The 14,007-nt window shown below is 34.6% G+C and overlaps 1 protein-coding gene and 1 long non-coding RNA gene across 9 annotated transcripts in view; one reads left to right on the top strand and one right to left on the bottom strand.

The window, feature by feature from the left end:
• The window catches only part of LOC117330696 (adenosylhomocysteinase-like 1), a 115,565-nt gene that overhangs the window by 55,513 nt on the left and 46,045 nt on the right, over positions 1 to 14,007 (bottom strand). For 7 of the 8 annotated variants that reach the window (XM_033889141.1, XM_033889143.1, XM_033889147.1 and 4 more), the window contains one exon: positions 170 to 228. In XM_033889141.1, coding sequence (XP_033745032.1) covers positions 170 to 228 — 59 coding nt within the window. Of the gene's footprint in view, positions 1 to 169; positions 229 to 4,133; positions 4,747 to 14,007 lie in introns of those variants that run through there. The other variant, XM_033889148.1, reaches the window with a different exon arrangement.
• The window catches only part of LOC117330697, a 42,334-nt gene continuing 33,526 nt past the window's right edge, over positions 5,200 to 14,007 (top strand). Inside the window, exon 1 of the long non-coding RNA XR_004533388.1 lies at positions 5,200 to 5,269. This is a non-coding gene — a long non-coding RNA (uncharacterized LOC117330697). The remainder of the gene's footprint in view (positions 5,270 to 14,007) is intronic.

The raw sequence follows: 14,007 nt of genomic DNA, 5'->3' as shown, positions 1-14,007 counted from the left end.
ATGGTTACTTTTTCCCTATTTTCATGTTCCGTTTACAAAAACCTAAAGCAGGCTTGTTTTAGAAAGGAAGTTTGAATTATTCAGGGTTCTACATAGTTAATTAAATTAGTGTACTATATAATTACATAGTGAGAGAATTAGGATTCACAGGAAAAGCATCTAATGTTACCTGTATTTTCTCTCTGGGGTTGATGTCTTCGCCATCTGACGAACTGCCTGTGTAGGATGCTGGAAACAAAAACACACTCAAATCAGCATATAGCTAGAACACATCAAGTCAAAATGGTCTGTGGTCAAACCTTTAATCCAAAATAGATTTACTCAGAATAAAATTCTGATAAATCCATCTGGTTGAAATGGCTTGACGTAAACCACATTTACACAGCGACTGAATATTTGTGTGATTTTCTGATACACATTTCTTCTATTATAGAGTTTTAAAATCAAATTAATACTTTCATTTTTCAGCATCCCAGGCAGTATAATTACCAGGTAGATTTCAAACAAAATTACATAAAATATAAAATATTCATATTATAGTAATAATATTAAAGGTTTCTCAAAATAAATTAATAGATATGAATTTTGCTTTAAAACATCTTATATTAAAGTGTTGTCTGGTCAAGTGAAAACTGGTTCAAATAAAGTGATTTTTTTCAGAATTCCAAACAGTTGCAACTAATCAGATGATATACTTTTTTAACTTAGTATTTGATATAAATCTCTGACATTCAATAGGTATAGACTAGAAAATCACACAATGGTAAAAGTATCAATTTCTTCTTTTATAATTGTTATCAATAAATGACTACCACTAATTAACTTACCTGTAATGAATCTGTAAGAAAGACAATTCTAAACAGTGATAAATAATTCATTCTGAAAACATTAAATGCTTTTGAGCTTAAATTATCATTACAATATAAAGTTAAATTAGCATTTAATATTACTTCATTTTAAATGCTAGAATAATAGCGTCTGTGTATACATTTCTATAGAATTACATAATACATTGTTTACATTACTGTAATTGTTTACATTACTGTAAGTCAGTTGATGGTTCTAATAGTTGTATAGAATGTCTTTAATTGTTACAGTGTAAGGAATGTTTAGGGTGCTGGTGTGTGTATGTAAGTCAAATCCACTTTGTATCTGTTCACCGATATCCTCAAACATCACCAACCTCTACAAACTGACACCCTCAAACAACCTTTACAAACTGACACCCTCAAACAACCTGTATGAACTTATATCCTCAAATATCACCAACCTCTACAAACTGACATCCTCAAACAACCTCTACAAAATGACACCCTCAAACAACCTGTATGAACTTGTAACCTCAAACATCACCAACCTCTACAAACTGACACCCACAAACAACCTGTATGAACTTGTAACCACAAACATCATCAACCTCTACAAACTGACACCCTCAAACAACTTGTATGAACTAGTATCCTCAAACATCACCAACCTCTACAAACTGATATCCTCAAACATCATCAACCTCTACAAACTGACACCCTCAAACAACCTGTATGAACTAGTATCCTCAAACATCACCAACCTCTACAAACTGACACCCTCAAACAACCTGTATGAACTTGTAACCTCAAACATCACCAACCTCTACAAACTGACACCCACAAACAACCTGTATGAACTAGTATCCTCAAACATCATCAACCTCTACAAACTGACACCCTCAAACAACTTGTATGAACTAGTATCCTCAAACATCACCAACCTCTACAAACTGATATCCTCAAATATCACCAACCTCTACAAACTGATATCCTCAAATATCACCAACCTCTACAAACTGATATCCTCAAACATCACCAACCTCTACAAACTGACACCCTCAAACAACCTGTATGAACTTGTATCCTGAAATATCACCAACCTCTACAAACTGACACCCTCAAACAACCTGTATGAACATATAAGTATCCTCAAACATCACCAACCTCTACAAACTGACACCCTCAAACAACCTGTATGAACTTGTATCCTGAAATATCACCAACCTCTACAAACTGACACCCTCAAACAACCTGTATGAACATATAAGTATCCTCAAACATCACCAACCCCTACAAACTGACACCCTCAAACAACCTGTATGAACTTGTATCCTGAAATATCACCAACCTCTACAAACTGACACCCTCAAACAACCTGTATGAACATATAAGTATCCTCAAACATCACCAACCCCTACAAACTGACACCCTCAAACAACCTGTATGAACTTGTAACCTCAAACATCACCAACCTCTACAAACTGACACCCTCAAACAACCTTTACAAACTGACACCCTCAAACATCATAAACCTGAAGAAACTGAACCAACAAACATTTCCAATCTCTGTAAACTGACATCCATCAACTTGGATGGAATTTATAAGTTTTGTGAAGTTCTGTTAGTTTTTGAACTTGGGAATAGGTGTTTTTGTAAAACATTCCAAGAAAGAGAAGATACCTTCTGATTTATTTTAATTCTAAAACCAGATTATACGAACGCACAGCATTCCATATGGTACCCATATATATGATTGGTAGATAAAAGACGCCTATCCTCTACACACCCTCCAGATAACCTGTTTGACATTGATCTATCAAAGAACATTAAACTGATATTCCACGAGATGTATACAAACTCAGGCAGGCAAAGTGTATATCAGATCTACATAATCACTATATTTCCTTAAATATTACAAGGGTTTCGTTGCTCAAGAATTAATTCAAAATGGATATCAACAACCTGAAGAACTAGGTCTCTATAGCCAATGTATATGATTAGGGCTGGTTAAATCTGACTGGAGGGAAGATTCTGAAGTTGACTATAGATACTTGATAATTAGGGCCTACCAGCTGACAGCTTACAACCCAGAAATTACAGCTAATGACCAGGTCTCTTAGCCTATAAACCACAGCTGGTGTACCAGGTGCCTGTCATGTAGTGTCTTCATTTGGTCAAGTGATCCAAAGACTAGGATCTATATAAGTTCTATATTATATCGGATTCCTCAATTAGGGCAGGATATGTTACTAATCATTTACAGTTGTAGTCCACAAAGCAAAAATAATTCAATATTTTCTTTGAGCATAATAGCAGCAGTGAAAATATTGATAATATTATGCCACATGAATGAGTATCATTGCCATTTAATGGCTAACAACAAATTAATGGTTAAACCATGAATTACTCCTTAAAGGTAAACCATTAATATTTAATGGTGAGCCATGTAATGGTCTTTTAATGGTAAACCACTGATATAATGGTAAGTCATTAAGTTCCTAAAATCATTCAAATCTAATGGGAAACTATAAAAGTAACGATGAACCACGGAATGCCTTTTAATGGTGAACCATTTAATACACTTTCAGAACTTGAAAACAAAGACAGACTAGAAGAGCTCTTCATGCATCTAAATTGACTTTACAATGATGGGAGGGACGTACAAGACGTCAGACTTCTATAAAGTCACAATCAATGTTGAGCATGACTACATTCCTATCTGGTCACATTATTTTTATTCATGTTTCTCGTATACCTTTTATTAATGTGGTTTAATTAAAAAAAAATGTTAAAACATAGCTGATATATTTTTCACTACATTAAAATAATAATTCAAAGATTTACCCCCAAGTAATAAGAACACCTATGATATTGAGCAAGCATTTAGCATAAAGGGCCGTAACTCCAAAAATGATGGTCCAATAATAATGGTTATGAAACTTGTCAGTATTAAAGGCTTCTTATGAAATTTGAAGTTGTTAATAGTGACACAAGATATTTAGCAACAATGTCCGAACATCCACCCACTCAATTTATACGTGATAATTTTATCTTTGGAAAGGACCAAAAAAAGTGATAAATACAAGACATTAATTAGGTTCCCTGTTTCCACTGGGTTTTTTTTCTCGGGAATATGGCAAAATGCTGGCTGACATTTAATACAACAAAGAGTGCTAATTGAACTTAAAACTTCCAGCGGAAAGCAACGCATAATGGCATGACTTGGAACTGGAATCTTGAGCTTAAGGAGATTGTTATACGCATTAGTCGACTATATTCACCTGTAAACGAGGTTGTCATGGCAACACCACAGGTAAAACTTACCACTACTGCTATAATCACTAATTCGTTTCTGTGGACTGGTCTTTGTTTTCACCTTTCGTCTAACAACATCTGCTTTACCACTGACCACTGCCAAGCTTTTCGAGCCTTGCTCGACCTTCGCACGGGGATCAATCGATGTCATGACCAATACAATATGTCAATCTGAATCATATGACAGCTTCACCACAAAATCCTTTGGCCTAACTTAATCAATATTACAACAGAAATTTCCTGTTTCTTGATGCAACTTCACCACAAAACCCTTGTACGCTTCAAATGGAATATCACCATGCACACTTTTCCCCCTTTTATCTCCTTCAACTTAAGCACAAAATCCTTTTACTAATTCAAGTCAATTTTGCCACAAATTCAGTTCAGTCCAAAAATGCAACAAACACGATTCTGGCAATTCCAATTCTACAATTTTCCTGCGGTATAGCCACGAAAGGTGATAAGTCAGCACAATTATAACTGTGTGAATATGGTCCCTGAAATCACCATCTGCTTTAAAACTGTCTGTACCATTTATCACTATGTACATATATATGAAGATGCTCATCCAATGTTGACTGGCATTTGGTTACAATAGGTCGAATCCCACAGGTAACATTTTATACCTGTTTGGTGTCACAAATAAACCGCTGGTCTTAAATCATACCAGGTATTATGAAGATATGATATACAGGTACTCCCGAATTGTTTACACACGCGGGGAAATCTGGACCGCTAACCATACAGTACATTGTACAGAGAGAGACCTAAGTTATCCGGGATCACACCTGACGATTTATTAGAAAAACAATGTAACGAAGACAATGATTGTAAAAATCAATAAAACTCTTAAGATAATACATGAAAACTGATGTAAATATATTGAGTATAATATAATATTTTTATGTAAATTTTATTTCAGAAGAAGTAGCTAGTTTGTAAGGGTTATCTCTATATACGCTGGTTAAACACTGTGGGCCCAAGGTGAAATTCCTGGGTTGAGGTCTTTTAAGACTCTGCTGACCAAAGACACAGTAAATGTATATAATACATTGATAAGAGTGGGGGAATCCCTATCAGAACTGAGAGTGCCTCATACCAATAACTCTACAGGTCAGCCATGTTATCAATGAGTCAATGGACAAGTAAGTATTTTCATCTCATATCTTTTTCTTTGCCTCAGATATTTATGTGCAATTTCCTTGAAACTTTTCCTAAGTAAATAATTGTGTAATTATAATGATATTTTTTTTTACAAATATAGAAAACAATAATTCAAAATAATTCTTTGTCGTCTGTATGTTTTACTGTTGGATATTTCCGTGATTAAAACAATAAATTCTTGACAAAGATAAATTTGACATTTTAAAACATTTATAAGGTTTACTCTTTATTGTGCTACTCTGCTTTGTCAGCATAAATCCTTAGATATGTTCAGTCGTAAATTAACATCTCCAAATTATCCCGCTCCCCATGGTACAGATTTTGACCCTGTATGTATTAAGTCACTTACGGTAAAATAGAACATGTTTGAGATTTCCTAGTTGCTTTGGAAAAATTTAGACAGAATTTCACATAACAAAGTCAAAATTTCATTTAACTTTTAGTATAATTTATGAATGAGATACAGAATTTAACATAGCAGGTGGGTAAAGAGAAATGACTGTTCTACAAATACTTTATTCAACCTAATAAGCACACCTGTCCCTATAAGCACAGCCTCACCTTTTTTAAACATATAAAAGTTTCCTTACCCCACTGATTTGCTTACATAATCTTAAGTCTTTTAATCGAAAGACTCTAGATTGTTTTCGCTACATAAAGGTATGTTTCTCACCCGAATTTCGCACAGAACATTTTCTCTGTTCATGGTCATTTTACTAAGTGCACCCCTTTTGTGTCTTTGAAAGCACACAGTGGACATTTCAGGTCCAATACAGTACTTAAACAGTATATTAAACTTTTATTTGCACCCCAGCCAAAAATTATTTATATGATCAAAAGATTGTATTTTTTATGATAAAATAAAGCTATTTAAACATTTGTGGGGGAAAATAGCATATATTTGAACATAAAATGTTTGGAATAAGTTATTAGGTGCATGAGAAAAGGAAAGTCTGAACAGAAGTTTATATATATAGAAGTACAACTACCCAACCCTAACTCTATTTCGAATGAAGACTCAGAATTTGTTTCCATCCTAATTGAAGAAACAGCAATAAACATGTACCCATGACAATCCAATTAGCCTACAAGCAAACGCAGCTGAGACTTAAAGATTTATGTTTATCAAAGTCTATAAATGTACTTTTTGGAGGCTTGAAATTTTGAATGTGCACAATCTGGTATGGAAATTTCAATAGAATCCGCAAGTATGTCATGTATATACATACAAATACAACAACTACGGTACCAGGACCGAGGAACCGTCTTTGACCTTCTGCAAATTCTTAAGCCTGGACAGATTGTGATGGAATGGTAGGGCTTCCCAATTCTGTAGACATAAGATGAATTAATAGATCGCAACAGGAAATGACCAAAGGTCAGCTCTGACGGAGTGTTTCCTGGTATTAGTGTTATTTTCTGACAACATACAATTACCTTCCGACCTTTTGTTCCACTACTGGTCGAGCAACTCAGACACCAAATGAAGTCTAGGGTATCCTTAAACACGTTATCAGATGTCAGGACGAGTTTTCAGAAACTCTATACATAATGAATAAACAAGAAACCCTGGGGTCCTGATATTGGACCTGAATAGATGATGCTGAAAAGAATGTGATTAAGGGTTATCAAGTTTGTTCAAACAATGACCTTGATCCCACTTTTAGTAATGCTCAGAAGAAAATTTTCAACTCATTTATTCCTTTTAGAAAACATCAAATTTAATTATACAACCACTTATCTTTTCCTTTTTATTGATTCAGGTTAGGAATCAAAAACCCACAGAAAATCAGTAAAAATGATTTCCAGGAGGCGTGAATGTTTTATTTATCTATGAAGATTTTTTATTCATTTTTTCTAAGATTTGAAAATGGATTTGATTAAGGAAAAGCTAACATATGGTACCACTTTAGTGAGATAAAATTGTACCTCAGTGTGACAAACATTCTCTGTATATGATTCTGTCAATATTTCATTAAAAAGAAAATTGAAAATTGCACATGAAATATAATCAAGGAAAGTAGTGAGATGTAGAAAATCCTGAAGGGATGTCTCAAGAACAATCCAACTATCAGAATAAAGAATGCACCTCTCAGCAGAAAGAGATTTACTCATTCTAATCAAATTAATGGTCAGAGTTAGGCACCAAGGTCAAAAGCATTGAAGCAATGCTATTTTGGTAGACTTGACAAAAACCATGTAACACTCATTGGAGATGGATGAAAGGTCAGCATTTTATCTCTGTGGATGTCCAAGGTGAAGTCAGACTGTCAGATAACTGGGAAAGTAAATCTTAATTTGACTAATAAGGTAATGATCTTCGGGTTTGTAGTTTGCTAGAAGTTTCAGTTGGCTAAAAAATTATCCTGAATGAAAAATAAGGAATATCTTGTAGACATATTTATCAGGCATGGGCTTATTGTTGGACAATTGTATAATACATGTGAACTTATTTTATCGGTATTCTAATATTAGCACCTTTTGAGGTAAATTAATTGCACTAATTCAAGTGTTGCGCTAAAATATCTCCAACCTGTCCAAAATAACAATATTTAGAGTACAACATGATCCTGTGAATGCACGATTCATCATCGCACTAATATTAGTCTTCATCCTCTCCGAGCACTAACATGAGAATTTTAATACACATACAGTGTCTTAAAGACTATTGTCCCTGGAATAAGTCCACAGTGAAAACAATGTGGGATCAAAAGTTGGGGATATATAGTGGGTGTATTACCAGACATGGGTGTAGTGTAGGACAAGTACGGTACATCAAAGACAAGCAATTCCCAGCAGTGCCAACATTTTCATTCCTTTCCATCATCACATCAGATCACCAAACTGCTTGTCGAAAATCTGATAAACTAGCAGATTGATAAACAATACAATGCTATCCCCCAAAGAACCAGGAAAAACTCCACAACAAAAATGAAATAATTATACATGGATACAATTGTATTCTTTGTAAATATACTAAAGATTACGCGAATATAAACAAAAGTCTATCAAATTGTAGATTACTTGCCCGGAGAAGACAAATCCCTGTCGACACAAAAATCTAATCTAGTGTAATAAACCTACAGTTCATACAGCATATAGTTTAAATGTGTTTTTTTTAAATAACAATCTTATAAACCGATTGTTCCTGAACGAAGATAAACCCTCCCCTGGTATCCACTTGACTTTCATAATTGGCAGTAGTATTGCATACCTGTGGTATATTTGATGGAAGTCTTCCAAGAATACAAGCATTGCAGTGTACATGAAAATACACAAAGTGAACGTCCTCAGATGAAAATCACTGTAGCACTTGTGAATTATACATAATGTACGTGGGCCGTCAAAATAGATACATATTGTTTTGTCAAAGATGGCTTAATTTTCTGAGGAGATATTGTGCTTTTGGCACTCATAACTGCCTATACAAAATTCAGGGTTACTGTAAGAATATCCTTTTACACCTTGTAAGTATGGATTATAAGCTTATTAAATTTTAAACTAATTTTAAAGGAACATTGACCTACGTACAATACTTAAATTTTACTCTAGATTATCCTACCTCTGTTTTCCTGCATTGATTTAACTTTCAAATAGATACAGATAAAATTATGTTTAGAAAATAGATATTTCTTGAAACTTAGCATGAAAACCAGTTTTAAGTCCAGCGAATATAAATACTTTACACACCAGAAGAATATCAACTTTATTTTCAACACAATATCGACATGTAATACAATGGTAGAGTGATAAAAACTAATTAAATTGATGCAAGTGGGAGGATGGAAAATAAAACTAGGAGTCCTGGCAATGAAATATTTTTTATAGATGGCCTGAAATGCTTCCCAGTGGAAATATGAGCTTTCGCTGCTCTGCAGACCATGCTATCAAATTTAACTGCGTGGGCAATATATATATATACATGTATGAGTATTTTATATACACTGTCACACTTAGATGGACTTCCACATCATGTTACCGATAATTCCATCTTGGAATTTGTGCCAAACCAAAAATATGTCCCTATCAACCTTGCATAGTTCTATGCATTTGAGTCCTTCATGAACTCGTCCCTGTACAGTCCCTTACAATTGAGGCATCTGTGGGTCTTAAACTAAATCCTTAGACGACTGGGATGAGGTTTAAAAAGATTCTAACACAAATCTCAGGTATAATGTGTAAGGTAGCATATATCTGTAAGGTAATTACAAACACAAATTATAGATATATACTTTTATGAGAAAACATATATCTTTAAGGAGACATTACACACCTATCATTGGTACATTGTGTTAGGTAGAGTGTATCTGCAAGGGAGGCAACTCTAACACAAATCACAGATAAATTGTGTAAGGAAGGTGTGCATCTTTAAGGGATATAACTCTAACACAATCTACAGGTATAACATGCAAGGTAGTGTGAATCCTTAAGGAAGATAACTTTACAACACAATCTATAGTTATAATGTGCAAGGTAGTGTGAATCCTTAGGGGAGATAACTCTAACACAATCTACAGGTATAATGTGCAAGGTAGTGTGAATCCTTAAGGGAGATAACTCTAAACACAATATACAGGTATAACATGCAAGGTAGTGTGAATCCTTAAGGAAGATAACTTTACAACACAATCTATAGTTATAATGTGCAAGGTAGTGTGAATCCTTAGGGGAGATAACTCTAACACAATCTACAGGTATAATGTGCAAGGTAGTGTGAATCCTTAAGGGAGACAACTCCAACACAATCTACAGGTATACTGTGCAAGGTAATGTGAATCATTAAGGGAGATAACTCTAACACAATCTACAGGTATAATGTGCAAGGTAATGTGAAACTTTAAGGGAGATAACTCCAACACAATCTACAGGTATAATGTGCAAGGAAGAGTGAATCCTTAAGGGAGACAACTCCAACACAATCTACAGGTATAATGTGAAAGGTAGTGTGAATTCTTAAGGGAGACAACTCTAAACATATTTTACAGGAATATTGTGTAAGGTAATTTGTATAACCTAATTCTAAAAAACATCTTGTACAACTATTTATTCACATTTTTCACATTTCTATTAACTTTCCCTGTATTTGTTTATCATTTACATTGTTTACTCACTGAATCATGAACAACATCCTGTCTACACCTCTAGTCTACGATAACCATAAGGCTTGTTATTTACAGGAAACTCTTAAACATAAACACAAGTACTTGACTAAAGTGATGTATTGAATGTTGCCAGGGAGAGAGGGGCTGTACCAGTTTGTGTACTAGAGTACCTATACAAATTGGTACTTACATGTAGATTGTAGCTTATATATAGTCACCAAAATGTGGAAAAGTTTAAAGAAGACCATGCTTAAAACAAATTAGTCAAAATCTCCAGACTTGGTTTTAGGGAACAATGAACACAACGATTCTGTCAACATTTTTGTGAAGTGTTAATTTCAGAAAAAAATGTTATTAATTTTCCAAAGCCCGGAATTGCCATAAATAAACTTAAATGTAATCAATTATACCTGTTTTTAGCCAGTCATCTCCAGGAATTAAAATCAATCAGTATTAAATTCTAACAAACATCAGAAATTTCTTTCCTTTATGATTTATTTTATTTTACTCTATTCAAGTTTGAAAGTATGTGTAGGAGGATTGAAAACTTAACAGTAACAAATTCTAATGATTACGCAACATGTTCAGTTATCCCAAATATCGGTCATCAATGAAAAAAACCTCGTCTCTTTGGTGATCACATTGCTAACTCTGGTAACCATGGAAATATTATCACAACTTCTTCTTAGCAACACAATCTCTGTTATTGGGCTCTGCTTGTTTCAACCAGGGGTATACTTAAGTAATTACTTGCCACTCCTGTTTATGCTGCAGGGACAGTAATACCAAATCTTGGTAACATGAAGATTACTTTAGATTCAGCAGATAATGTACTGGTATATATACACCAATTAGCGCCCACAGCCAGGCATTGGAGACGATATACGGCTATCATTATCTTCTGATATAAATTAAAGAGAATATATACTTACAGGTACTTTAGAGAATTCACAAACTGTGAATGATCTTGAGACATCATCAAACATATAGACCTCACAATTATATGGCTGTAACATTCATCAATTTAATTTTGTATGCCTATGATTGCACATAAGCAAATCCCTTTTAGCTACTAGACCACCATACTTCAAAAATATAGGATGTATACATGACTTGTATAAACATGACCTTTGACCTTTAATTATAATCTATGAGAATCAATGAATTTATTTTTTTCCTCTCAATTATGACTGTACAGTGTATTACAAATCCTAATTAAGGATTATAAAAACAATTGCCACATTTTACCAATCACTGTAATTGTCCTTTTTTCATTTCATTAAACTTTCAGTTTTAACGAATTGATTGCAATCCTTCATGAATGCTGAAGTGATTTTGTACACTAACAATGATTTAAAATAGTTAATATAAGAAGAACCCTGGGGTCCATTTGGTTTAGATCCCTGGTATTTACACCATGAAGCTCGATCAGGATGCTTCTAAATTCTATCATCATTGACCCAGCCAGGTAGGGGAATCTATGATGAAGTTTAATATCTCGTTTGTGTTACAGTAATAACCTTATAACTTAACCAAGGACAGGCCACCTCTCATTTGTCCCTCAGTGTGAGTGCTGAGTAGATGTGTCTCTGCATCACGACCTCTAATAATGTGAACCATAGTCCTATACATCATCACACAAGCTTGTGACCAGAATTACAATCAGTTTAACTGACCATATAGCTAACTTATTAACTTGACCACAGGGATTAGTATAGTAGCTGTGTATCATATATGGGGACATTTTTCCTTCAGACAGTTCGCTGAAGACACTGGCCAGCCCAGAAGGTCATACACACCAAGCCTAAGGTTCATGATAAGAATACGTAAATGGCCACAATACAAACAGGGGCTAGCTAGGAGCTTGAATTTACGACCGTATGAGCCAAATTATCAAACCCATAAAACTGGTATGACTATACAACATAGCCAATCAGGACAAGCCATAGAAAGAAAAAAAACGAACATAAAAATCAAACCAGAATTGATTGGATCCGTTTCTATTGCCGTAGATCTTCAGCTCTGAACTGATTGCTGATGAAACCTATATCCTTTGACCAGGTCTGAATGTTCACCACACTTTAATTAATATCAGCTTAAGTTTCAACCGTGCTCTGATGGTTATTTGTACCCTTTTATATTCTAGACTTTATGGCTAAGCACCAACTATGCTAGGTCATGTATATAATAGAAACTTAGGTCATAAATAACAAATATGCTAGAGGCTACATCACAATTACCTACTGCATAGGAAAACCAAGTTCATGAAGACCAGGCCTGATTGATGAGGGGCAAATTGATGGCAATGCTGATTTCTGCCTGGTGTCACAATGATCACCGATACAGTAGGATGTACAGTTGTTTTCCAAACTAGACATTTCAGTGAGACAGCACTATACACAAGATATTTCATGAAATAAAGTTGTAGCTTAAAAACTGTAGATTATTACAAAAAAAGACTCAAGTCAAGTCAAAAGTAATATCTAAATCATCTCTAAACAAGAACAAACACTAGAATTCCATACCAAGCTTTACAATGTTTATCCTATTGCGTCAAACCTAAAAATTCACTATCATGAAACATTTTCGTCGCTAAGGATGTAATATATGAGGAGACTTGCGTATATCACAGCTAGCATTGGATTTTATTTGTGACACAAGGCGATTCATCTGTGCTTTGTTTGGCAACAGAGTGTAGACACTTCAAACAACACTCAGTCACCAACAAAGCAAAGCTGAATCGCCTTCTATAGTGTAGCCAAAAAGACCTGTCAATTTGATTACAATCTTGTACACTTAACATCTCAGCGTACTGCTTCATTGGTCATCTGTCTGATGTATGTGACACAGCGAATAGTCATGAATAACATTCCTATACTAGCTGTAACATCAAAACGTCTATACACAAAATAACCACATTATTCCTTAAGGCACCACTTTCCCCTGTAACTCAAACAGAGTCAATACTTTTTCCTGTAACTTGCACAAAGTCAACACTATCCCCTGTAACTTATTTCACAAAGTCAACACTTTCCCCTGTAACATATTTCACAGATTCAATACTTTCCCAAGTAATTTACACAAGGAGTCAACACTTTCCTCCTGTAATCCAGTAACTTACCATAGGTTACCATTTCCCCTGTAATTTTGCAACTTACAAATGGAGTGAACACATTCTCCTGTAATCCTGTAATTTACACAAGGAGTCAACACTTTCTCCTGTAACTTTCACATGGAGTCAACTCTTTCTCCTGTAACTTGTGCAGGGAGTCGATACTGTCCCCTGTAATTGTGTAGCTTACACAGGAGTAAAACATTTCCCCTGTTACTTACAAAAAGTACCAACAATATTTGTTTCCTTTTATCTAACATAAAGAGCCAATTACACAGGGAGTCCCTTAAGGAGTCCCTTGCATAAGGAGTCACTTATATGAGGAGTCACTTATATCAGGTGTCACTTACATAGGAAGTCACCTACATAAGGAGTCACTTTTATAAGGAGTTTTTTACATAGGAAATCACTTACCTAAGGAGTCAATTACAAAGGAAATCACTTACCTAAGGAGTCAATTACAAAGGGAGTCACTTACATAGGGAGTCACTAATATAGGGGGTCA

This window comes from Pecten maximus, chromosome 7, assembly GCF_902652985.1.
Source record: "Pecten maximus chromosome 7, xPecMax1.1, whole genome shotgun sequence".
Classification (NCBI taxonomy): Eukaryota; Metazoa; Mollusca; class Bivalvia; order Pectinida; family Pectinidae; genus Pecten; species Pecten maximus.
The sequence above is the reverse complement of the archived record's forward strand: the minus strand, read 5'-3'. Positions and strand labels throughout refer to the sequence as shown.